We start from the raw sequence: 26,115 nt of genomic DNA on the forward strand, positions 1-26,115 counted from the left end.
GAGAACATCTTTGCGAAGCTGAGCACCCCATCATCGTTGAGAAGGTTATGAAGGAAGAACAAGTGTTCTTTAGTGAGAAGAAGATGACAGGTCTTCCCATTTTGTCAAATGTTGGAAGAAACCTCTTCTCTAGAAGACTCCCACCATTCTCAATTATAAATGCCTTAAACTTCATTTCACTGTTACAAAACCAAGGTGATGAACGATTTTGGTAAAAATACAATAGAATGGAAAATAAAAAAATTCTTTAATCCCAAGCCCATATTTAATCAAATACAAGCTTATTACTAATAAGAGTTTCTCTAGACCCGAACAAATTCTCGACTTTGATAACCTATCTTCCATAGAATTGCATAAATAACCCTCACAATTTTGCCTTTAAACAGCCATTGTTTTCCAATTTATCAAAGAAACCATGGTCCTCTTCCCAGAAAAAACAAATTGAAGTATTGAAATCTCCTACAGAGCAATCAACACTCGATAGGATACAATCTAAGCTACAATCAGGAGTAGATGACGAGCAGAGCAGATCCGTACCGTACCATAGTCAATAGACGGATCGGAGCTAGATTCAGGAGGCGGAGATGGAGGCAGAGTCACATTCTCCTTTCCCGGATCACGACTGAGTCTGGGCTTTTTGTTTGCAAAGCGGTGAGAGATGTTTCTGTTAGCGTTTGTAGGTTGAAGAGGTTTACAAATCCAAAGCTGGGAGGAAGAATGGATTTTGAGATCGTCATCGTCGGAGTTCCACATAAGTTCCGTCAAGTCAAAAACAGGTAAAACAATCGTATGAATATCTTATTTATTTTATTTTTAATAATTTTCTCCAAAATTTTAATTGTGCTAAACTTGGGATTTTTAATAGTGTGTGCTAGTTTTGGAACAAAAACTTAAAATAGTGCTATTTTTGAGAATCTCCCTATAATAAATCCCCAAACATAAAAATCATATTAAAAAAATCTGAAACAACACAAATTCAAAATATAAATATTAAATAGTTTAATTAAAAGTAAAACTGTAAAAAAAAAATGTTCAAAATCAAATTTTTTGTCCAGCCATATATTTAGAGATTTTAACTTTTAAGCTACTAATTATATTATATTTATTTATCATTATATGTATCATGAATTCTTATATTTTCAATTTATTTATTTATTAAATTTTGAAATTATAAAAAAGAGTTTCCGTCGTGTTTCCAAAACGAAAACGGAGTTTCCATCGTGTTTCCAAACAGAGATTTTTAGGAATCGTGTTTCTGTGACTTGTTTCCGAGTTTCCACGAGTTTCTGTTTCCGAAACGTTTCGGAAACGCGAAACGCACCTCAAAAAGAGTTTCCATGCAACATAGGTTGTAGCATGTGTAATATTTTGTAATTAATATACTAAATAATTTATAAGTTGATTTTTCAAACTATGACTACAAATCTGTAGTATATGAAATAAACTAATAGTTTTAGTGTTGGTTCTATAGTTCAACATGAAAGCAAAATATAGTGTTGGTTCACGCAACATGTTCAAAGATTTTTAATCCGTAAAACTTAAACCCGTAAAAGTAAAATATAGTATGTAAAGCTAAAATTCACTTTTTATCAAATCATTCACCTCTTTATAAAATAAAGAAATAAAATCTGTATACATTTGCAATTATGGTTGTTACCTTTTAAAATACTTAGTTTTTATAGAAATCAAATATATGTAGAACTAATTTGTTTATTAAATTAATTATTTAATGGTAATGGCATGCTTGTAAATAAGTTCAAATTCAGTATTTGTTTGGTAAATGTCTAAAAAATGTATATATAGATAAAAATCGGATATTGACTAATTAGAAACCTCTTTTTATCAAATCATTCACCTCTTTATAAAATAAAGAAATAAAATCTGTATACATTTGCAATTATGGTTGTTACCTTTTAAAACACTTAGTTTTTATAGAAATCAAATATATGTAGAACTAATTTTTTTATTAAATTAATTATTTAATGGTAATGGCATGCTTGTAAATAAGTTCAAACTCAGTATTTGTTTGGTAAATGTCTAAAAAAATGTATATATAGATAAAAATCGAATATTGACTAATTAGAAACCTAATTAAGATGGGGAAAACAAAAAATAAAAGAGCTCAGAGTCGTGGACATATATCATCTGCTAGGTCAGAAGAATACGAAGGACCCAACCAACGCTTGCCAATTTCTTCACAGCTCAGTGCAACAGCCGATAATCGAACCTGGGTCTGTACCGTGGCAGGGTACTATTCTACCACTAGACCACTGGTGCTACTTGTTCAGTTTGTTCATATAAAATATTTATTACGTTATGAATGAACGATGAGAGCATAACTTTTATAACAAAAATATACCTAATTAATATAATTTTCAAAATCACATTTTACTCTCTTATTAAGGTCTAGCGATTAACAAAAGTTAATATATATGCATATGTGTGGATATTCAATTTGTAAAACACCATATTGTTATTAGAAGTGAATCAATCACTTCTAAAACTTTAGAAAAAAACACATCACCTATTGTTATTATGTCTATATGTTTTAACCAGTGATATTTAACTTAAAAATATCCAAATTTGAATAGTTAAATTAATCTACAAAAACTAACACTGAAGCACTGGAGTCCTGGACGTAAGTTTATATTGGCAGAAAATTGTAAGACTTAGATGCATTTAGTTGAGGAATTTGAAAGGAGGAAGATGATGATGATCAATAGGAACGGATGAATCAGATTTGTTGTTACCTTTTCTCCGTAGCTAAACATTTTCTTGTATTGTTTTAAAAGAAAAATTGTTAATATTTTGCTTTAATTTTCAAAGATAAATTAAAAAACCTATGCTATTAGGTATTAGCAACCCTTCTAGGTACGAGTAATAATAGTTTATCTTACGATGAACACATCAATTAGAAGCTACTACAAAATAGTAACATTGACGCCAAAATTAATTTGAATGGCTTGAAATTAATAATATGCAATATTATTAACATTAACTTAGGTTGGGAAATGATATTAAAACAAATTACTATCTATTAACATTTTTCCAGCAGTTTTAGAAAAGAAGACGTGAAGTTGAGATATATTTACATCTCATGCCATTATAATTAACATATTTAAAAAAAAATTGAAATAAACAAAAATCAGGTATGGAAATAAATGTTTTCCTAAAATATCTGAATAAAATTAAGTTTTGATTTTCTTTTTTTAATTACAAGTTTTAAATCTATATATTATTGGGTATGGAATTTTAAAATGGTAAGATAGATTACTAAATTGATAAGCAATTGAAATTTCTTGATTATAAAGGTACATGCATGTAGTTAATTACGGCATTTACACTCATACATAATAGCATATTCCAAAATAATTTTCTAAATCTTACAAAACATATCGGAAATGATGATTTTTTAAAGATATTTCTAATTTTTTAACCAGGATTTTTGGAAATCACTCATAAAAAAAGCTCTACTATTTTTTTAATCAAGTATAATACTTCCCATAAGCAAACCAGTTTTTCTATGACAACGCCAATGAAAATGTGATTTATGTGCTATTTATTATGTCTTTTTTACTTTTTCTGTTTTCATATTTTGTCCTATAAAATACTCCCTCTGTATCAGAATACTTGATGTTCTAGAATTTTTTCTTGTATCACAAAGGATGATTTTCTGTATACTTTTATCAATTAATACTAAGAAATTACAAATTTCAAGAATCATTAAATGAGAATTTAAAAATTTGATGAAATACTATTAGTTAATAATTATAAAAATATGTTATTATAAATGAAGAATACATTTATTGCTAAACATTAAATGTTTTTCTTAATTCATGTAAAAATTCTAAAACATCAAGTATTATGATACAGAGGGAGTATCATTTTTTCTCTTTTCTATATTAGGGTGTTAGGACTTAGGATCCATGATTATGTCAATATGTTTTATGGATTGTCAAATTCGTGAGTAAAGTTATTGATTTACATTATACTTTGATATAACATCCTCTTTTATTGTATTTTTATGTTTTTCTAATTATTATTCCACATACTATATAGACTTTTTTAAAGATTAATAGTTAAAGAACAAAAATTGTCTTATGGTACAACACAGGAATAAGTCCTAGAATGCAAATTTTTGATGATTTATATGTTGACAATTTCAAAAGATACTCAATTCTAGGTCGATAATAAATTATTATTGACTAGGTCAAATGGTTAACCAAATCCAACTCAATTCAGTATCCAATGAGTTTAAAGTTAAATGAGTTCATGAGTTTACTCCACTCATTTAACAGTTGAGTTAGATAAACCTTTGAATCCATTTAGTTAAATGAGTTTAAATGAAGTGGATTAATCCACTACAATATAAATTAATTAGTTTTTAGCATAAAAATAATTATAATTAATTTTTATCATCATTTTCGCCACAATCATCATCGTTATCACCATCACCATCATCAGGGCCTGCGCAATAGATTTTCATGCCTAAAGCATTTTTTTTTAACCCTCTAAAAACAAAAGTAAAATAAAAATACAAAAATGAATCATGTATGCTTCAAACTGGAAACATTTAAGCCTTCCTAACCGAAATTAACCACTACATTACAGCACACTTTTGGAAGTTGATGTTCTTAATACTTATATATTTTCGTGATGCTTAAAGCACCAGCTTCACGGTCTTTAGCCATGGGCCAAGACTGACCATCATCAACGTCACATAATTTTTAGTGGAAAGTTATGGTTTTGCATATTTAGAGAGAAAATTATGAGTTTACATTTTCTGGCAGAAAAATTGTAGGTTTGCATTTTTGGCGGCAAATTTACATTTTGGGCGAGAAATTTAGGGGTTTGTTTTTGGTAGGAAATTTACGGGTTTGCGTTTTTGTCGAGAAATTTACGGGCTTGCATTTTTGGCGAGAACATTACGGATTCACATTTTTGGTAAAAAATTTACGGATTTGTTTTTGGCAAAAAATTATAAGTTCAAAATTTTAGCCGGAAAATTACGGATGCGCATTTTAAGCTAAAAATTTCAGTTTTGCGTTTTTTTCGCGAGAAAATTGTGAGTTTGGAATTTTGGCGGGAAAATTATAAGATGATAAGGGTGACATCATGATGTTAAAAAAGGAGGAGATAAATAAAAGAGTTCACTCCTAAGGATGAACCCAAGTATTTTTTGTCTCTTTATTCATAATTAACAACAAAATTAGTGTTATCATCTGATTCATCTCTTTAAAATTTGATTTTTTTTTTAAATCAAATTTAACCAATATAATAATAACAGTCTGAATAAATATGAACAATAATTGCGATCTTTTGTTGTACATTTTTGTAAGAAATTTGTTTTAATATGTTTTGTCAAGGGTTGTATCTTTACATTGTAGAGTTGTGTCTTTCACCATATTTTATTCATATTTTTTCATCACAACTATTCGTTCTAACATGTGTGACTATTTAATTTAAGTAATCATTTCTTTTGGACTATCTATTCCATCAAGAACTAACAAATCATTGTTTGTTCAAATAAATTCTCTGTTTTATGTTGAAACTAAATAATTTGAATATTAATATCCAATATCCAATGTTATTTTATAATCTAACTAAAAATTTTAGAAATGATTATAGTAATATAGAAATTTACTACGTACAACTTAAAAATTATTTTAATATATAAAATCATTTTCTTTTGAAAAGTTGTGTATTTTTCTTTTAACTTTTTGTTGAAAATTTTTCACTCATTATTAAATATATTTTATTAATTATAATGATTTATTAGAAGATTACATTTACTCAATACAACCATTAGTTCAATATTCTGAGTTAAGGTCACTTTGTCATAATAGTTTTTTACTAGTAATATTAATAACTGTTATGATGGTTGTAGCATTTTTACTATAATTCTCATAAAATATCTTATATTTATAATGCTTTAAACAATGTTTTTTTTTGTAAATTTGTGTCTCTTTGTCATAATATTTTTTATTATAAGTTTTTATTTTGATAGTCGTGTTTTTACTAATAGTTTATGTTTGATATTTATGTATTTAAACATACTTATTTGCACACAAAAAAACATACATATTATTTATCCTTTGTAAATAATTTTAGTTTTATTTGTAGCAGATACTTTCAAACTATTCTATTACTTTCAAATAATTTCATAATATATAATTTATTACTTTAATTCTTTTTTTTAAAATACTTCCTGCATGACATCACGGGAGTTCTAAATCCTAGGAATGAATCAGTCAAATACAAATAAGGAGAAAAAAATTATAACGTTCTGACTTCTATCTTTTAATGGACACTATGTCTACTAGTCCATGGTTCTAATTATTTAGTGGACTCTACGTCCACTTCGGACCTGTGAACCCATCCATATCCGAGCCGACGATCGGTTTACTAGGCTTTAAAGACTTTTTTATCAACCCTAAAAATCATGACATTATATTTTCATATATTTTGTCTTCATTTTTATAATTCCCACAATCACTTTGTCGAAAATTAGCCATCTTGAGACTTTCCCAGCTTAACAATAGATCGAAAAGATACACTTTAATGGTATGGATTGCCGAATCAATTCTTTTAGATGTCACAAAAATTTAAGAAATGTAGAGTATAAATGGCGTCACCAGAGAGGCACAACTCACGGGGAAAAAGTCAGCAAAACCAATAACCACCGGCACTGGTTATAATTATTAGTCCTACTGCTAGTTATCATCACCGATTCACCGGTCACCACCACCCCAAATCAAAATTTATTTGTTTTTAAAAAATAAAAATAATTTTTGGTATTAGTTTCAAGATTTATATTTGTGTTTGTTTTAATTTCGATATTGCCACCCAACAGTTCTCCCACTCCTTCACCAATCACCACTGTGTCCTGTCCTCTTCTCTCTCTCTCTCTCTCTGCTTTCTCACCTCTCCGACTCCATCATTCGTTTCATTTCACTCTTTTTTTTTTTCTTTCTTTCTTTCTTTCTTTCTTTCTTTCTTTCTTGGGTCTTTTATTCTTTCTTCTTCCCTTAAATTAAAATTAAAATTCTTGGATGTTTTTGTTTCTCTGCGTTTCACACACAATTCAACGAACCCATCTTCTTCTTCTTAAGATTCTGAATCTTTTATATTGATTGATTGGCTAGCTTCTCTTCGATTTTACAGGTTTCTGTTTATTCCGAAGCTAGTTGATGAAAAGAATCAAACTTGTTTTTTTTTTTTTTTATCTTGATGATGATGATGATGATGATGATGAGGAAGATAAAGAATTTTTTTTATTTTCTTCCTTGTGTGTGTTTGCAGGATCTGAAGGAAGCTAGGGCTTGATTTATTTATTTTGACAATTGTAAATCGGATTAATTTTTTTGATGGGCAAATCTTTAAAGAAGAGGTAACGTATGTTCTTTTAAGCTTCTCTCTTACAGAGCATTTTTTTTTAGATATGTCTTGTTCTTACAAGATCCTTTTGGATATGTCTTTGAAGTCTGATATGTGGTTTCCGTGTTTCAGAGATTTTGCCTGTTTTTGTAAGTTACCTAAATATTCAGATGAATTGAATCTTTGACCATGATCAGATCAACCAGTCTGGTTCGTAACTATATAGAGATTGTATACTCTTTTTATCTTCATCAAATATGTAAACTTTATCCTTATCTCTTTAGACTTGATTGACTATATATTGATTAACAACTCAAATCCCTAGCGTTATCATCTGTGTGTGATTAAGAATCAATCAACTCCTACTGGCTACTTAGTATTTGTAATGTATCCAGACTTTGATCATTGTGTTGGACCATAGTTTCCTCAAAACATCTCACTTTCTCAGCTTTGTCTCTAGTTGGATTGTTATATGTATTGCTTAGGATAGTTTAGTCTAAGTAGGTCTCTGCTCATTAATTTCATTTGTCTGCAGGTTTCTTACTCAAAGTTGAATACTTTACACTATTTATATACACACACACACACTAAAGAAGATGTTGGGAGGCAACAATGAGAACACTGTGCCGCAGGTTCTAATGAACGATAGCCAGTTTCAGTACCAGACGAACACATCGTTGAATCAGCTTCACTTGCTCGGGACGAGTAAGTTTTTGTGATTTCTGTTCATCTTTTGGTTCAAATGTTGTTACAACTTTACAGAGTTTCTCTTTTGTATGTGGTTGCAGTGAGAGCTGGTTGTACTATTGATCCTGTAAACTATTTTGCTAATGATAACCTTGCTCCGATGATTCGGCATATTAGCAAACGGGGAAGGGAAACCGAAATCAACGATAATAATATCCAGAGACAGCAGAAGCTGCAGATCTCTTTGAACCATAACTACAACAACAATAGTATTATTGTTCAAGATGAAGTCCCAAAGCAGAACTTAGTGTCAACTGGTCTGAGACTATCTTACGACGACGATGAGCGCAACTCTTCTGTAACTTCGGCAAATGGAAGCATCACAAATCCAGTCTTTCAGTCACTTGGTGACAATATCAGAGTGGACCTCGATAGACAGAGAGATGAGCTTGATCAGTTTATTAAATTCCGGGTACTAATTTGATCTGCAAAGCTTTATGATTTTGTATATATACCCAATGTTGTTGAGACTTGAGATTAAACTCTTTCTTGGAACAGGCGGATCAAATGGTTAAAGGTGTGAGAGATATAAAACTGAGACATGTAAAGACATTTGTCACAGCCTTAGAAAAGGATGTGAGCAAGAAGCTTCAAGAGAAAGACCAGGAGATTGAAAGCATGAACAAGAAGAATCGGGAACTCGTGGATAAGATAAAACAAGTGGCAGTGGAAGCTCAGAACTGGCATTACAAAGCAAAGTACAATGAATCTGTGGTTAATGCCTTGAAGGTTAATTTGCAACAAGTGATGTCACATGGAAACGACAACAATGCAGTAAGAGTAGTAGCTGATCATCATCATATGAAAGAAGGGTTTGGGGATAGTGAGATTGATGACGAGGCACCCTCATACAACTACTTGAACATCCCGGGGATGCCAAGTGCTGGGATGAGATGCAAGTCTTGTAACATAAAAGAGGTTTCGGTCTTGCTCGTGCCGTGTAGACACTTGAGTTTGTGTAAAGACTGTGATGTATTTACTGGTGTTTGTCCTGTTTGCCAGTCTTTGAAAACATCAAGCGTTCAGGTCTTCTTCTCCTGAGTTGTCCTAATACCCTGGAAAGTTAATGATGGAGAATGGAACATATTTTGTATGTGATGATGATGAGCTCAACATGAAAAATTTGCTTGAGTATCTTTCATTTTGTCATTAAACCTGTATAACATGATTCTGCTATTTAGTAAATAAGGCAGCCGTTTTGAACAAGAGATACTAATTGAATTAAGTACGATATATCAAAGCTGTTGATTTAGACTCATTGCTAGAATGAAATAAAACATGTTTTCGCTGATTTTTTTCTATTTATTTTCTTGCTGCGAAACTTCTTTTCCAAGCAAATTTAGTAACCGGAGTATAACCAAAATATAACATTCATACATTAAAATTTAAAGTCACATTTCTCATGTTGTTGTGAAAGTAAATACACCAAAACATAAAATGAATTATTGGTTGAATTATACTTGCAGATTTTAGTGTATTGCAAACGTTTTTGTTGTAGTGATAGAACTTCAATTTAGACTATAATTATTTTCAGCTCTAAATAATATTATTTTAAATAAGTAGTAGACAAAAGGATGTGATCATCCAGCACTATAAATGAGTAAAAAAATATGAAATCTTGATACCTTAATACCTCACATCTAAGTTAGATGATCTAACCATACCTTAATACCTTAATACTTAAAGTAGTATTTTTGAAAATGACATAGAAAAGAGGTATTTTTGAAAATACTCCTTAACTTATTGTACAGGCTTGGTCCAAACTTTCATTTGGAGAAAAATAAATAAAAAACAAAGGAGTCTAATGGAAAAAGTGGATCAAAGGAATCAAATAGAATAAATACGGATCAAATGGATCTCGCGGAGTAAATGCAGTTTAAACTGATCTAAGTGTCCAAATTATATGTTTTAATTGTGAAAACTAATCAAATATTTCTATAATAAAAATGAAAATTCTAAATAAAATATTTGACAAAAATGTCATTTTGTATTTATGCAATTTAAAATTCTTCAAAAACAAAAATATAAGTATCAATTTATTTTAGTTATTTTATATAGTACATGTAAACAAATGTTATTTTAGTTTTATATTAATAAAATATTTATTAATGATTTCAACATTAGTAGTTGATATGAGTTCTAAAAAAGCTATAAGCATGACAAATAGAGCAGATAGAAGCATTGCTGATAGAGCATATCACTCTTATATAGTTTACAGTTAGGTGTAATCTATTTAAAATATATATTATTAACTTTTTTAGTGAAACGATTATGGATTACAACCAAGTATGAGAGACCATGTTTACGGTTACCACATCAACCACATAAATAATAAAATAATAATTAAGGTTGAAAACTCAAAATTAGAAAAAAAAAATTAAAATGTCGATAGATACCCTAATCAACATTGTTTGATATTTGATTTAATAAGTTTTTGAAAAAATGTAGCAACTCCTATAATACATATATTGCAAGTATTAGAACTTATGCAATTTTTTTTTTTTAACAATTATTATCCCGTAAGAAAAAGACAAATAAAACTGAATATTTGTTTTAAAAATCATTTTATGTTTGTAAGAAGATTAAACTGATCTTACCATCTAAAATATGAATTTTTTTTTTTTTTGGATTAGTATTTTAATTTGGTTTAACTGTAATTCCGTAAATATATGTCAACTGTGTTTAAATTGTAATAAATCACTGTATAATATTTGTACAAATCAAACTCATACTATTATGGGCCTTGAAGGCCCATCCTCTACTTGAATTAAAATATTGTCAAAGACACGTGAACCTCACGTGATTTTATCTTCCAACCAGAGCTTGTGTTTATATCCATCCACTTGATCATTCATCATGTCTCTTCCTCCAAACCCAACATTCAAATTCTTGTCTGTATAAACAACAAATCCAAACACCTTCTCTGCATTTGCATTGCATAGATTCCTTCACAAATCCTCTGATTCTTGATTCAGTTCACTCCATTTTGCTTGCATCTTCGCATAAATCAAGCTTCCAGATTAGTTGGGGTGGGTTCATGGCGTTGGCGTTGCAGACGAGCCAAGTTCAAATCTGTTTCCGATAATAAGAAGTGTTATGATTACGTATTTTTTCGAAAGACTCGTGTTAGAAAGGTAAATTCCCAAACTTTGTATCTTTCTTCTGCTTTGCTCTAGTGTATTTTGCTTTGTAAATTGAAACAAAAAAAAACTTTTTCTTGTTTTTGCAGAGCACTGGAAATGATGAATTTAGTTTCTCTCTGTGACATAACTCATGGACTTGTGCCCAAAAAGTCAACTGATTTGTTTGTGAAACCGAGGTTCACAAGGTAACACCCAAAGTTTTGTTCTTTGACTATAATCTACTTTGAACTTTCACTAAAATTACTTAGCTTAGCTTCCCAGCAGAGGATATGGAATCACAAGATTACCGTTGTTGGAGTTAAATTCACGGGAGAATCTGAATGCTAAAAGGATACGAAACCTTAGAGCTGGACCAATCTTTTGTAAGAGTTATGGAGATGCAGCAATAGTGTATCAAGAAGAGGAAATCCCCAAAGCAAAATTGATATGGAGAGCAATCAAACTACCCATTTACTCTGTCGCTTTAGTTCCTCTTACGGTATGTTTCCCTAAGAAGAAACCTTTTCTATGTCCTCCATTGCCTTTTGAATGCTATATATTCACTGTTCAAATGCCTTAGGTTGGCGCTTCAGCGGCCTATATAGAGACGGGTTTGTTTCTCGCTAGACGTTATGCTACACTTATGCTCTCATCAATTCTTATCATTACTTGGCTCAACTTAAGGTGATTGATTGATATCCCTTAACATGTTCGTTTATAGATAAAGTTTACCTCTTTCATGTATTTACTATTTCCAAACATGGTTTTAATGCAGCAATGATGTTTATGATTTTGATACCGGAGCTGATAAGAACAAAAAGGAATCAGTAGTGAATCTGCTTGGAAGGTAAAGTATCAAAAGGATAGAGTTTGCCACTTTGAAGTTTATGTTTCTCAGTACCCTCCTACTAAATTTGCTTTGTGGGTTTTTACTTGGAAAAGTCGGGCAGGAACCTTAGCCGCTGCAATTACATCACTTATGCTTGGTGTTGCTGGTCTTGTTTGGACATCTTTGAATGCAAGTAATATCCGTGCAATACTATTACTGGCCTCGGCAATACTCTGTGGCTATGTATACCAGGTGAATGTCACTCCATAGATGACAATTTGATACAGGAGAATCGAACTTGATAGTACGTTGTGATTGGTTTTTTTTAGTGTCCGCCATTTCGGTTAAGTTACCAAGGATTAGGAGAGCCTCTATGCTTTGCAGCATTTGGTCCATTTGCTACTACTGCTTTTTATCTACTTCTTGGTAGCTCAAGGTATATCCAAATTTCGTTCTAACGACCCTCATCAAGTTCTGTTTCCATGAGTTGTTAATAACTTAAACTGGATTTGGCAGCGAGATGAGGCACCTTCCGTTAAGCGGTAGGGTCCTTTCATCATCTCTCCTTGTTGGATTTACTACATCTCTCATCCTTTTCTGCAGCCACTTTCATCAGGTTGGTTCATATAAAAGGCAGTCTTAATGGTTTCCTGAAATGAACCACACAATACTGATTCCCTCTACATTCTTCTACAGGTGGATGGAGATTTAGCTGTGGGGAAATACTCACCTCTGGTAAAATTGTGAAAAAAAACACAAACAAAGGTTTAATACTGAATATAGCGATTGTGCTTATGATTAAGATTTGTTTTGGTTTACACAGGTTCGGTTAGGGACTGAAAAGGGAGCTCTTTTTGTGAGATGGGCCATTCGTTTGCTATATTCAATGCTTCTTGTTCTTGGTTTAACAAAGATTTTGCCACTACCTTGCGCAGTAAGTTATCAGATTCGAGAACATGACTGAAATACAAATATATATAACTAAAACCTGTTTTTTATTTGTTGTCGTTGTTGTTGGGTGTTTCAGTTGATGTGTTTCCTGACATTACCAGTTGGGAATTTGGTTTCAAGCTATGTCGAAAAGCACCACAAGGTAAGAAAATTTAAAGTTGAAAATTGGAAATCTTAGTTTTGCTAATCTATTTGTTTCTTTTAATGCAGGAAAATGAGAAGATATTCATGGCCAAGTATTATTGTGTGAGACTCCATGCATTGTTTGGCACCGCATTGTCGTTAGGACTCGTTATCGCTGGCTAGATTACATTTACCAAACATTTGTTTTTCTCTTTGGCCTTGTGATGTCTCTTTTTATCTGAAAAAAAAAAAACAAACGAATTACCAAACATTCGAACTTAGAACAGTTGCTAAAGGACTCAAATCACAAGCATGGTGAGTGATTCTATCTTCTGTAGATTGAATTTTTAGGCTGCAGTGAAGTATAACTTCATGGATAGGTTGAAGGACGGGCCATTTCGGATTTAGTGCAAGTCTGTTGACGTTTCTTGTGCATCTGGTATTCTGGTTCGAAGACTACATTGCGATAGTTTAGATTCCCAACACAAATGATGGCCCTATACGGCGAGCTTCTGCTTTTGTCTGTAAGACATAATTTGTTTCTCGATATGGACTGCTCTCCAATTCTTGAATCATTCATGCCAGACCACTAGAGTTCTTCTTTGGATCCATGTGCTTTCAAGAAAATCATCAAGAGGTGGAATCCATAGTCCAGACCTTGAGGATAATGTGCTGGTGGTAAATATCGGCGACTTTGAAGATTGTGGACCTTGTCGATTGCGGTTTCATTCCTTCCAATCCGCTGTTGCATTTATGAATAACCCCCATGGCCGAGAAGCCTGGTTCATTCTGATGTTTCTACAACGTCAAACAAACAACTAGTGGTTAACTACAAATAAGCATCTCCTTGTTGTATATCAAAATACCACAAAGTATCTTCAAGAAACATTCTATCTTCATTCTCTCTTCGGTCTTTTGGATGGATTTAGTGGGAACAAATCCAATTCAGTAGGAGATGCAGATAGCGGGTTGATTTGACTAGGGATAGGGTCCTGCGAAGACTTCAAAAATAGTATTAAAACGAAAGACTGAAATCTGACTCACAAGCTCAAAGTGAAAAATCTCCAATAAAATTCTCACCTCTTGTGAGCGCTTTTGTCTCACACGACTCCTGAAGTAGAGTGCATTGAGGAAGGAATAAATGGAACTCCAATCTTCTCTGAGGTCTCCTGAACAAAATCTGCACCATATATGCTCCTCTCCCACATCTAAGAGCCACACAGAGTACAACCACCGTCCCGTTCCATCCCATAAGAGCTAATCCAGAAGTAGTAACCATTATATAATTAACAGGGAAATTAGAATCAACATTAGCTCATGGTGCTTAGTGCATGATGTTGTGAAATTGTTGGCAGAAGTTGGGATCTCAGTTGGTGGGTTTCACTTCTAGTGGAGGGATTAACGACGGATCCATAAATTAGGATATGGGCTGGCTAGTCATGGATCTTAGGAATGAGATTTCACTTGAATATTTTACGATGAGTGATCAAAAGAAACCCTTATGGATTAGTGATCTTAATGCTATTTTTTACTATTTGTTTTTTGGTGTATGTATATGTATAGTTTTATTTTTATCATATTTCAAATCTTTTACATGAACGCTAACCACAATCGCCGCAACGATCGATTCAACATTCCTGAAGGCTTATCATAATCTTCCGAAGGTCTGGTAGTATAGAAATGTTTGATGTAAGTTTAATGTTTTGGGAGGAGGGGATATTTTGTTTGGATGAATTTAATTTTAGTAAGATGAGTTTGTAAAGAAACTCCAACTGCGCTTAGCACTAGTCTAAGACCTTAATACTCCTAAAAACTCGAAAGAACTAAAATGAAAAACCTTCAAAGTATGATAAAATTTTTGGAAGAACAATTAGAGAATATATTTGAAAAACTTTTAAAGAGATTTAGAGGACTTATGAAGAACATGATCTTTATTTAAACTTGCTTTTTAAATTCATTTTCAAGTTCGTCTACTAAGATATCTTAGGGTTTACTTTTATTGAGCACAAGATAGCCAGGGTGGGGGCAATTCATCATCTAAGGGAGTGTGGTTCAAGAGATTTTTGAAGAAACTAAAGCCACTTTGCCACTTAAATAATTTTGTTTAGTGTAAAATGTTTATTTATTTCAATAGTTACCGGTGGCACTTGCCAGCACCATCCATAACGTGGGGCTAAAAATCTATTCAACATAATGTTTTAATGTTTATCTAATAGAATTCTCCAGAACGTATAAAAGAGGTTATGATTTTTTTGTTTTTTGTTTTTAAAGAGGACATGATCAAGAGATTGCCCAATATCACAATGTCGAGTTATGAAGTCAAAGGGCTTGCACTTTGGTATACGTATTTGTAACTTTATATTTGTTTTATATATAATTATGTGAATTTACATTTAATGATAACGTTTGTAGAAGATACAAATAGTTTTTTTTTTTTTGCTAAAGTGCAAATATCATATAAATGAAGTACAGTAATTTGGTTTACAAAAAAGTCAATCAATATTTTGGTTTCTTAGCAAAAAAAAGTGGAAAACAAGAAAGCAAAATACAGCAAATTTAGGAAAACAAAAGTCAAAGCAGCCAGATTTGCATTGTTGGATACAATCCAAGTCCCACATATGAAGTTTGAAGGGACTATCATTAATATATAAAGGGTTAGGGTCAATCTACTAATTGCCAATTGGTTTTTTAGTTAGAAGTCCAGGATAAGCCCAAATTTAACATGGTATCAGAGCCCAAGGTTAAAAATCCTGGTGGATTTAGAAAAGTGGATAAGGACATGCCTCTTGTCAACCCGAGTAATGGGGCCCAAGAAGGGTTTATTATCGGTCCAAGTGGGATCGGTTCGAGATGGAGTTGTCATCTCAAGGAGGCGTGGTCCTTGGATTGAAGGGGAGATTGTTGGATACAATCCAAGTCCCACATCTGAAGTTTGAAGGGACTATCATTAATATATAAAGGGTTAGAGTCAATCTACTAATTGCCAATTGGTTTTTAGTTAGAAGCCCAGGATAAGCCCAAATTTAACATGCATAAGCTTTTTGAATCGCTTATGGAGCTGTCGTGCATAATAGTTTAACACAGAAGATTGTTCGTTGGCCAAAAAAAAGATAATCTAAGAGAAAATATGAGTAAATCTTAGCCGCCACTACAATTACATCGCTCGTGCTTGGTGTTGCTGGTCTTCCTTACCACATCTCTCATCATTTTCTGCAGCCAGGCCACTTTCATCAGGTTGGTTATACAATAACGCGGTCTAAGTGATTCCCGAAATGAGTCAAATGACCCACACAATACTGATTACCTTTATTACACCCTACACGTACGTGGATGGAGATTTAGCTGTGGGGAAATATTCACCTCTGGTACTGGTACAATAATAAATTACTTTTGCTAATTTATTATTTTTAATGCAGGAAATTAATGAGAAGATATTCATGACGAAGTATTACTGTGTGAGACTCCATCAATTGTTTGGAGCCGCATTGTCGTCGGGACTCGTTATGGCTCGCTAGATTTCACTTACCAAACATTTATTTTTCTTTTTGACCTTGTTGTGTTGTATCTCTCTTTTGAAAAGAAAAAAAACTATATGTTTACATTTAACTTATCACTCATCAGCCTTTACATTTAACGCAGGGTTGGTCCAACATTTTTGTGTATTTCATCGAAATGAAAACGGCTCAGAATTCCAACCAAAAAATTATAAATTATCAGTCCATCAACTCAACAAAAGCCCAAAGCCAAATGGAGTTAGATGAAGTAACGACGAACCAAAGTACAGGAACAGACATGAATTTGTAATTTAAGGAATCATGAATATCTTTCATTATATGTTATATTTCTTTAGTATTAACATGTCTTCATGTGATCATGTCTGAGGAATGGTCAGTCTTGACCGAATTAATTAAATGTTACTCCCTCCGTTTCAAAATATAAGATGTTTTAACTAAAATACGTAGATTAAGAAGTGTTTATTTTTAATAAGTTTAACTAATCAGAAACAATATTGCATAATATAAAATACTAAAGTAATCTTAAAATTGCATAAAAACTTGAAAACATCTTATATTATGAAACAAAAAATTCTTTAAAACATCTTATATTTTGAAACAGAGGGAGTATTTGATTAATTTATGATCTAGTAGCATATAATTGTTTCCATAAATGTTTTAGTCAACGGTCTTTGAATTAATAAAAACCAAAGATTTGATTCCTTTCTCAGCCTCCTCGACCCTTATATATATATATATCAAACTTTTATCTTCTATATATGATGCTTCAAAATTCCATAAACTCTCTTTCTTTCTCTTTATTTTTCATAAAAAATGGAAGTGAGAGGCTCAATGATATGGGTGTTCTTTATGTGTTTCATCTTTGCTCATATAATTATAAGTCACAACAATGACTTCGGCGAAGCCAAGAGCTTTCCTAAATTTGAAGATTTAGAAATGCAGAAGAGACTCAAGACTGTCAACAAACCCGCTGTCAAGATCATCAAGGTTTTTTATATATCTTCATAATCTTGCAGTTGTTCTCTATATATTATACAAATAATATGTTAACCTCTATATATATATATGGGTGTAAATGATATAGACTATAGATGGAGAAAGATATGGATGTGTGGATTTCTTCAAGCAACCAGCATTTGATCATCCTTCTATGAAAAATCACGCATATCATTACAAGGTATAATTACAGATATATTGGTTATGTATTCTTATATTTTTTTACAAACATAACAGGACGAAAATATGTTTATGGTGTTCGATATATCTTAGATGCGTCCAATATGGAAAGGAATGAGAGAAAGAGAGTCAAACAGTACTGGATTTGGTTACTTATGGGAGAATGGTGTGGGTTGTCCCATTGGTACGGTCCCTATACGAAGAGTCACCAAAGACGATCTTTTGAGAACAGACTCATTTGGCGATAATCACAAACCCCGTGGCTCTTGGAACACTACCACTAATGATCCTAATAGTGTTGTTCATTCCGACAAACATCACGTAAGTTGCCTCTTTTAATTTAAAAAAACAGGATTATCAAGTTAGATTTTGAGATATTTATACTGATAATAATGTTTGGTTATTGAATGAAAAATGATTGGGATTAGTATGTGGTGCTTCGGACGAAAGACTCAAAGCAAAGGTTCAATGGAGCAACAATGGACATTTGTATAACCGCTCCTAAGGTTAGGCCTACCCAATGCTTCTCGAGTTCACATGCAGATGGGAAGGGATTTCATCCAACTCGGTTTGACTGTAAGTAATATCGATTTATTTATTTTGCAATCTACAACTTGCACTCGATAAAAACACTGGCCGAACTACGAGTTCTATTTAGTAACTAACAAAATATGAATTATATTCTTCAACACAAACTATATTTACTAATTCAGGTAAATCCAGTATTGTACAAGGACTACCAACCTCGGACTTTCGTCTATACAAATGTAAGTTAGTCACATCATGCTAGCTAGTAAATCATTTTTTTATTTTTTGAATAACGTAAATAATTATAAGGAGATATATGTATGTATTGATGGAACAGTCAGGTGGAAAATCATGTTACAATACCAACTGCAACGTTGGATTTGTACTCGTTCGTCAAGATTTTCCGCTTGGTTCACCAGTGTTGCCAGTGTCTATTCGTGGTGATCGGATAAGTCACTCTGCAGTCTTTGGTCTAATCAAGGTTTGGATAATTAGGATTACGACTGATTTAAGCATTCCAAATTTTTTGCTTAAATAATGTGTTTTATAATGTAGTATTAAAATTTACCTATTAATTTTGTGTAACAGGACCAAAAAAATGGAAATTGGTGGTCTGAATTTAGTGACACGGCAGAGGAAGTTGGCTTTTGGCCGTCGAGTAGGTTTCATTAAAGCTTTGGAAATTCAGTCGAGTGGGGTGGAGAAGTATACAGCGCTTCACTGCCGAGTCCTGAAATGGGATATGGACTGTTTCCTTCTAATACTGATATAAGTAACAGTGCATATATGAAACGTATAACCGTACTCGACGGTTTTTATAACGTTGACCGCAACGTGAACTATCTCGAAGATTTCTCTGACGATGAACGTGGCTACCAAGGATTTGGCATATACAGTCCTGAACATGCTGATATCGGTCGTATACTCTTTTATGGTGGTCCAGGAAATATTTGAATATGATTAGAACTTTATGAAATGAATATAAAAACATTACATTGACTTGATTATACAATAAATATCACCATTGATGGGTTCCTTTAAAACAAATTAAAGTCTTAACGAATTGAACAGAGAATTGGTCAAATAACTACACATATGCACAAGACATATAGATCAAAATGCATCTACATAGGCCAAACTAATCAAGTAACCATTTTGTGTAATCGAATGGACAAAAATGTCTCTCTGAATGGCACGCATATCTCGTCAATGGAATTTTACAACTTCCAACTAGGCTTTGAAATAACCTTTTGCGGGTGTAGGATCTTTGACTTTCCAAAGAAATGTATATCGTTCTATATATTCTTTTTCAGCTCTTTATTTGTCAAGCTTAGTAGAGGTTCATCACTCAACAGAAGTTAGGGTTTGATTAGTTCTCCCCTACTACTCGCAAACGGGACTGACACTAGTATTTAGGGATATGATCGGTAATTACTTTTGTCTTCAGCTCTTGAGCCGATCTACAATGTTAAAGTTGGCTATAGAGAAAACTACAAAATTTATATAAATATTCCGTTCTACCTATTGAGTATGAGTAGAATGATAGTGGAGGGAATAGTGTGAGGTTTAGAACTAAACTTTCTATGTAAACTTTATGAGTCGGTGGAACTTATAAAATATGCGCAAAAGAAAAAAACTTGGTGAGTTTAAAAATTAAAACATGTAAAGCCTATGTATACATAGATGTATAAAAAAGATAGCAAAAGCTTTAGTAAAACACTTAATTATGGCTCGAGAACTGATGATGAAGACATTTTATATATACTTGCTTGTAACCCAATTCAGACGCTTAAAACACATGGTTAAATCACCCTTTGAAGCACTGAATAAAACATGTGTCACACAGTGGAGATAAAAGAATTGTATATTTTCAATTAAATAATTTAGAAAATTGAATTAATTCATCAATTAAAGAAATTTTGTTTTTTCTCACTCTCTCCCTTCGTAACTCTGAATTTATTGGAACCTAGCCACCTCCGTTAATTTCAGTCTGGTCGTGTCTTTAATGCGTCCATTGGTTTCTCAAATTTTTACAGAACTTGTCTAGATTTTGAGATCGTTTATCAAATTTAATTAACCCCTAGAATTTTTTTTTGCAGATCTTGTATTATTCATCATCAGTTGCGGTTTAATTCTTCAATTTTTTGGTTCAGGATATATTGCCAGATAGTGTCAGAATTTGTTTGTCCCGCCTTTACAGTTCGCTTTGAAAACTATTAGAGTGAATGGTTTGATACTTAAATAACAGGATTAACGACTGGTTATTTCCAGTTTACTTTCTGGTTTATATTTGGATTATACACTAGCTTAGTATATAGGCTTGAGTATGAACAACTGTATTCTTTTAGCTTTTGTAATAAACTCTTGATGGATTAATTCTGATATCGATTTGTTTTCTTCTCCGATCTTGAGCTCCTCCGGTTAATCGGATTTAATATGGTACCAGAGCTTCTTTTTTAAGCTTTTCTATTCTTTTGCATCGTTATCGGAGATGAGTTTTCCAGTTTTTTTTTTGTTTCCCTTTGTTCAGAGTTTGATTATCGCTGTTTGCGAATTGTTCACCGGAATCTTATTTCTTCTTTTGATTCTTTTACTTTCTCTTTGATTTACCTTGGGTGTTGACGAATTGAGCTTTTCATTCTCATAATCGTCACATCATTCTTATTTTCTTTTGATTCTTAAATTGAGAATGAGTTCTGTTGTTCCTCCAGTGAATCGTCCTACTGTACCTCCGTCTTCTCCGGCTGAATCGCATTTTCAAGTTGATCAATATGAGAATCCTTATTTTCTTCACAGTACTGATCATGTGAATCTTATCTTAGTTTCTGATCGGCTTTCTAATGCTTATGAATTCCCTTCGTGGAGGCGTTCGATGTGGATGGCGTTGAATGTTCGAAACAAGCTCGGTTTGTTCAATGGTACAATTTCTAAACCTAATGAGAATCAGAGAAATTTTGGTGTATGGTCTCGTTGCAATGATATAGTATTGACTTGGTTGATGAACTCTGTTGATAAGAAGATTGGGCAAAGTTTGTTGTTCATATCAACTGCACAAGGGATCTGGAATAATATTTTGTCTAGGTTTAAGCAAGATGATGCGCCTAGGATTTTTGATATTGAGCAGAAATTGAACAAAACGCTATCTCGGTGCTATTAATACCCCGATTTCCTGTAGTGTGTAAATTTATTTCTCTCACGATTATTAGTAGAAACATAGCATAAACATCTAAAAGACGTAAGCATAGAATAATTTGGCATTTTATGCAGAAGTAGTTCATAAGGTGATTTATTTCCTAACAATGGAGAAGGCAATCTATTGATTAAGAAAATAGAGGTTAGCACACAATCACTCCAATATTGTAGAGGGACATTAGATTGAAAAAGCAAAGCTCTAGCAACATTCAAAAGGTGTTGATGTTTTCTTTCAACTACTGAGTTTTGTTGTGGTGTATATGCACAAGAAAAATAATGCAACATCCCATGTTCTTTAACCAAATTTGTGAAAGCCAAATCTGTTCATAGCTTTCATTCAAACCCATCAAAAAGTTAGTAACTCGACTCCTCTGTTGTAGTCTTTCCCACTTAGCAGCTGCATATATCACACTCACAACGACCACATGTGCAAACAGGTAGATCCACATAATTCTTATACTCTTCCCAAAGAGTCATCAAAGCCGCGTAATAAGTGGATACATCCATAGACCCTTGCTGGATCTTACTCAATTTCTGCTCAATATAAAAAAATCCTAGGATTAGTTGCATCGATTAGTAACTAAATGCTATCTTATTTTGAGCGGCAAAAATAATTTGGTCTCGCGCTTAGTTGCATCGATTAGTAATATCATTTTCAGGTTATAAACGCTATAATAATAATAACCAGGAAATAAATTTTTTAGTGCCCGCGACTTGAAAATTGATTTGTTCGAAAAAATTGAAAGCTAGGGATTGTAATTGATAAAATTGTTTCTCCTTCTTCTTCATTTTTTTCCCTCTCTGAACGTCTTCACCTTCGGTCTCTTAATCTTTGTCTCGCTTTATCATTCCCCCTTCTTCTTCGTTTTTGTCTCTGTCTCGATCTCCTACTCTCATCAGAATTCTCGCAGCCACTCTGATTTGGTCGCGACAGAGTGAGTATAATTTCTTCCTCTCTATCACTCTCAATCTCTATGATTTATATCTGTGTCGATCTTTCACTCTCAAATCTTTCTGTATATGCATGTGTCGATCTTTCACTCTCAAATCTTTCTGTATATGCATGTGTCGATCTCTCACTCTCAGATCTGTTTGTATATCCATTTGTCGATATCTCATTCTCAGATCTATCTGTTTATGCATGTGTCGATCTCTATGTAGCTTTCAATTACAGTATTTTTTGAGCATTTTATTTCTACACTAATCCAGTTTTTTTTATGCTCGCAGGTCAGTGAAACTTGAGAATTGTTTTGTGTTTTGTCTGATAAAGGTAAAATTAGAAATGTATAAGACTTTAGAATTGTTTGGGGTTTGTCTGGATTTTTACTTATCGGTTTTTTTTACTAGGTAAAAGCATCACGGTTTTTGGTCCGATTGATTTTCATTGTAAGCTGTTCTTTTCAATCTTTTTCTATTTCTGTACTTTCGTTCTAGTTATTTGAGTGTCTTATCGTTAGAACTGTGGTGGAGTTTTGGTGATCGTATTGGGGATATATGGACAAGACATGGGTTTGGCTTCCAAGGTATGAATCTGTTGATATATATGAACTTTGTGTATTCCATATGATATGATTCTGAACATTATTGATATATTTACTTTCAATTTTCTGATTAAACATACAGCGCTAGCCTTGAGTATGTGGAAGGGGCAACTAATTTTGTTACTGCTTCAGCAAGGAAGATGGGTAATGTGACTGAAATTATTTGTCCGTGCATCGATTGCCGCAATGTTTCACATCAACTCTTAGACAAAGTTGAAACGCCTGGCGCACCAATAACCTACTGGTAGATTTGGATGTAGTTTCCTTTCCACGGTGAAGGGTTAGGATCGATGCCCTGCAGGGCCAGCTTGAGGTCCATGGGGGCAGCTAGCGGGAGGCTATTAACAACCCTCCCACAGGAAAAGCTGTCACCAATTCATCTGTGGGGACTAGGGTTCGAGGAACGCCTAGCGCACCAATAACCTACTGGTTGGTTTGGATGTAGTTTCCTTTCCACGGTGAGGGGTTAGGAACAATGCCCTGCAGGGTCAGCTTGGGGTCCATGGGGGCGGCTAGCGGGGGGCTAGTGGTTGTTAAAGGGTGGGGACCAGGTTTGAGGAACGCCTGGCGCACCAATAACCTACTGGTGGATTTGGATGTAGTTTCCTTTCCACGGTGAGGGGTTAGGATCGATGCCCTGCAGGGCCAGTTTGGGGTCCATGGGAGCGGCTAGCGGGGGTCTAGTGGGGTTCATGGGACAGGTTGTCACAAAAGTAGTGGAGCATCTAGTGATTATGGGTATGGATAGGAAGTACATGAGGAATAAGTGTTGGAGTATGCACGGTGAAAGAGAGGATGAGATGTCAGATAGTGTTCCAACATCAGAAACTGAAGCTTATGATTTGCTAAGGACGGCTTATTTTGATGGTGAAGGCAGTCCCCAACAATCAAACCCAGGAGAATTTGAGGAGGATGCAACTACTAGAGACTTTGAATTTAGGAAGAGTTTGAGAGATGCTGAAACTCCATTGTATGCAACATGTTCTAATTACACCAAGGTTACTGCAATCATGGCCCTCTATCAGATAAAAGTGAAGAGCGGACTGTCAGAGAACTTCTTCGATCAGCTTTTGACGATAGTTCATGACATGCTGTCGAAAGACAATGTGCTGCCATAGTCTACGGATGCAATCAAGAAATTCTTGAAGGTTTTTGGGTTTAGATATGATATCATTCATGCGTGCATGAATGATTGTATTCTCTACAGAAAACATTTTGGTGAGATGGAAAGCTGTCCAAGGTGTAGTGCTTCAAGATGGGAGATAGATAAGCAAAGTGGCGAGGAAAAGAAGGGGATTCCATGAAAGGTTCTTAGGTATTTTCCGATCAAGGACATATTCAGGAGGATGTTTAGATCATGGCTGAGGATTTACGTTGGCATTATACCAATGCCACCAAAGATGGTACAATACGAGACCCTTTAAATTCTATATCTTGGGCTCATGTCAATGATAAATGGCCTGAGTTTGCTGCTGAACCAAGAAACCTTCGACTCGGTCTTTCTACATATGGGATGAATCCTTTTGCTATTCAAAATACTAAGTACAGTGTGTGGCCAGTGTTGTTGGTCAACTACAACATGCATCCAACTTTGTGTATGAAGGCTGAGAATATCATGTTGACTATGTTGATCCCTGGTCCAACAGCTCCGAGTAACAACATTGATGTTTATCTATCTCCTTTGATAGATGATTTGAAGGATTTGTGGAATGAGGGTTTTGAGGTCTATGATTCATATCTGAAAGAGCATTTCACACTTAGAGCTTTGTTATTGTGGACTATCAGTGACTATCCAGCCTTAGGGACATTGTCTGGCTGTAAAGTGAAGGGCAAGCAAGCGTGTAGTGTTCGTGGAAAGGATACACCTACTAGGTGGTTGAAGTTTAGTCGTAAGTATGTATATATGGGAAATAGGAGACGACTCCGACCTGGACATCCTTACAGACGCAGAAAAGGATGGTTTGACAACACGGTTGAGGAAGGGACTGGAAATATGATTCAAACAGGTCCTGAAATTTTTGAGACACTTAAGGATTTTAGGGATGATTTTGGAAGAATCTTGGATAAGGAAACTAAAAGGAAGAGAACTGAGATGTTAGCAGATGAGGAGATTTCAGAGGAAGAGTGTGAAGAAACTTCTGATCAGCGGCGATGGAAGAAGCGGTCACTATTATTTGACTTACCTTATTGGAAAGTCAATTAACATCACAGTAGTTTGTAAACTTTGATTTTTTGTCTTTTCATGTGTTAGAAATTGCCGGTGCGACACAACATTGATGTTATGCACGTAGAAAAGAACGTGTCGGATGTTTTATTATCTACATTGATGCAAAATGCTAAGTCAAAAGATGGCCTGAAAGCAAGAAAAGGCTTGGAAGCTATTGGGATTCGAAAACACTTGCATTCAGAAGTACGAGTTAAGAAAACGTACTTGCCTCATGCGGCTTATTGGTTGTCTAAGGCCAGTGTTTTCTTAGGATATCCTACTGGTTATAAAGACTATAAAATTCTGGATCTAAAATCTCAATCTGTTATGATCTCTAGAAATGTGATCTTTCATGAAAATAAGTTCCTTTTAAAACCTCAGATTTGTTGTCTAGTTATGTGGACATGTTTCCAAACTCAATATTGCCTTTATCGGTTCCTTTACATTTCGTTGAGTCTATGCCATTGATAGATGAAGATTTTTTGATTCCTACTGATATGCATAATACATCTGCATCATATGCATCTGATAGGAGCACCATTCCTTCTGGTAATGCTGAGATAACTGATACTAATGCTAATGTTGTACATATTGTTGGGCCTAAGAGAAATGTTAGAGCTCCTAGTTATCTATCTGAGTATCAGTGTTCTCTTGTTCCTTCAATTTCTTCTTTGCCTCCAACAGAGGAACCTCTTCCATCACTTAAAAAGACTACACCATATCCCCTTTCCTCTGTTATCTCTTATGATAAGTACACACCTCTTTTTTAATTCTATATCTTTTCGTACAATCTAGAAACAGAACCTAA

At 33.5% G+C, this 26,115-nt stretch overlaps 2 protein-coding genes and 1 pseudogene across 4 annotated transcripts; all 3 read left to right on the plus strand.

The window, feature by feature from the left end:
• LOC104787110 (probable BOI-related E3 ubiquitin-protein ligase 3) lies at nucleotides 6,829-9,261 on the plus strand. Of its 2 annotated transcripts, XM_010512632.2 has the most exons (5): nucleotides 6,829-7,164; nucleotides 7,303-7,390; nucleotides 7,913-8,082; nucleotides 8,166-8,536; nucleotides 8,623-9,261. In XM_010512632.2, the coding sequence occupies exons 3-5, from the start codon at nucleotides 7,974-7,976 to the stop codon at nucleotides 9,163-9,165; spliced, it is 1,023 nt and encodes a 340-aa protein (XP_010510934.1). In that variant the 5' UTR covers nucleotides 6,829-7,164; nucleotides 7,303-7,390; nucleotides 7,913-7,973; the 3' UTR covers nucleotides 9,166-9,261. The 2 variants fall into 2 exon arrangements, with proteins under 2 accessions (XP_010510934.1, XP_010510935.1); XM_010512633.1 differs by lacking the exons at nucleotides 6,829-7,164; nucleotides 7,303-7,390 and adding an exon at nucleotides 7,400-7,587.
• On the plus strand, nucleotides 10,968-13,535 carry LOC104787111 (2-carboxy-1,4-naphthoquinone phytyltransferase, chloroplastic-like). 2 transcript variants are annotated; one of them, XM_019245966.1, is made up of 12 exons: nucleotides 10,968-11,258; nucleotides 11,354-11,452; nucleotides 11,529-11,745; nucleotides 11,827-11,930; nucleotides 12,022-12,093; nucleotides 12,189-12,327; nucleotides 12,405-12,511; nucleotides 12,592-12,691; nucleotides 12,772-12,810; nucleotides 12,899-13,009; nucleotides 13,103-13,168; nucleotides 13,237-13,535. In XM_019245966.1, the coding sequence occupies exons 1-12, from the start codon at nucleotides 11,221-11,223 to the stop codon at nucleotides 13,330-13,332; spliced, it is 1,188 nt and encodes a 395-aa protein (XP_019101511.1). In that variant the 5' UTR covers nucleotides 10,968-11,220; the 3' UTR covers nucleotides 13,333-13,535. The 2 variants fall into 2 exon arrangements, with proteins under 2 accessions (XP_019101511.1, XP_019101512.1); XM_019245967.1 differs by having other exon boundaries at nucleotides 11,532-11,745.
• Nucleotides 17,478-19,322, plus strand: LOC104787112 (annotated as a pseudogene).

Source organism: Camelina sativa, chromosome 5, assembly GCF_000633955.1.
Source record: "Camelina sativa cultivar DH55 chromosome 5, Cs, whole genome shotgun sequence".
Taxonomy (NCBI): domain Eukaryota; kingdom Viridiplantae; phylum Streptophyta; class Magnoliopsida; order Brassicales; family Brassicaceae; genus Camelina; species Camelina sativa.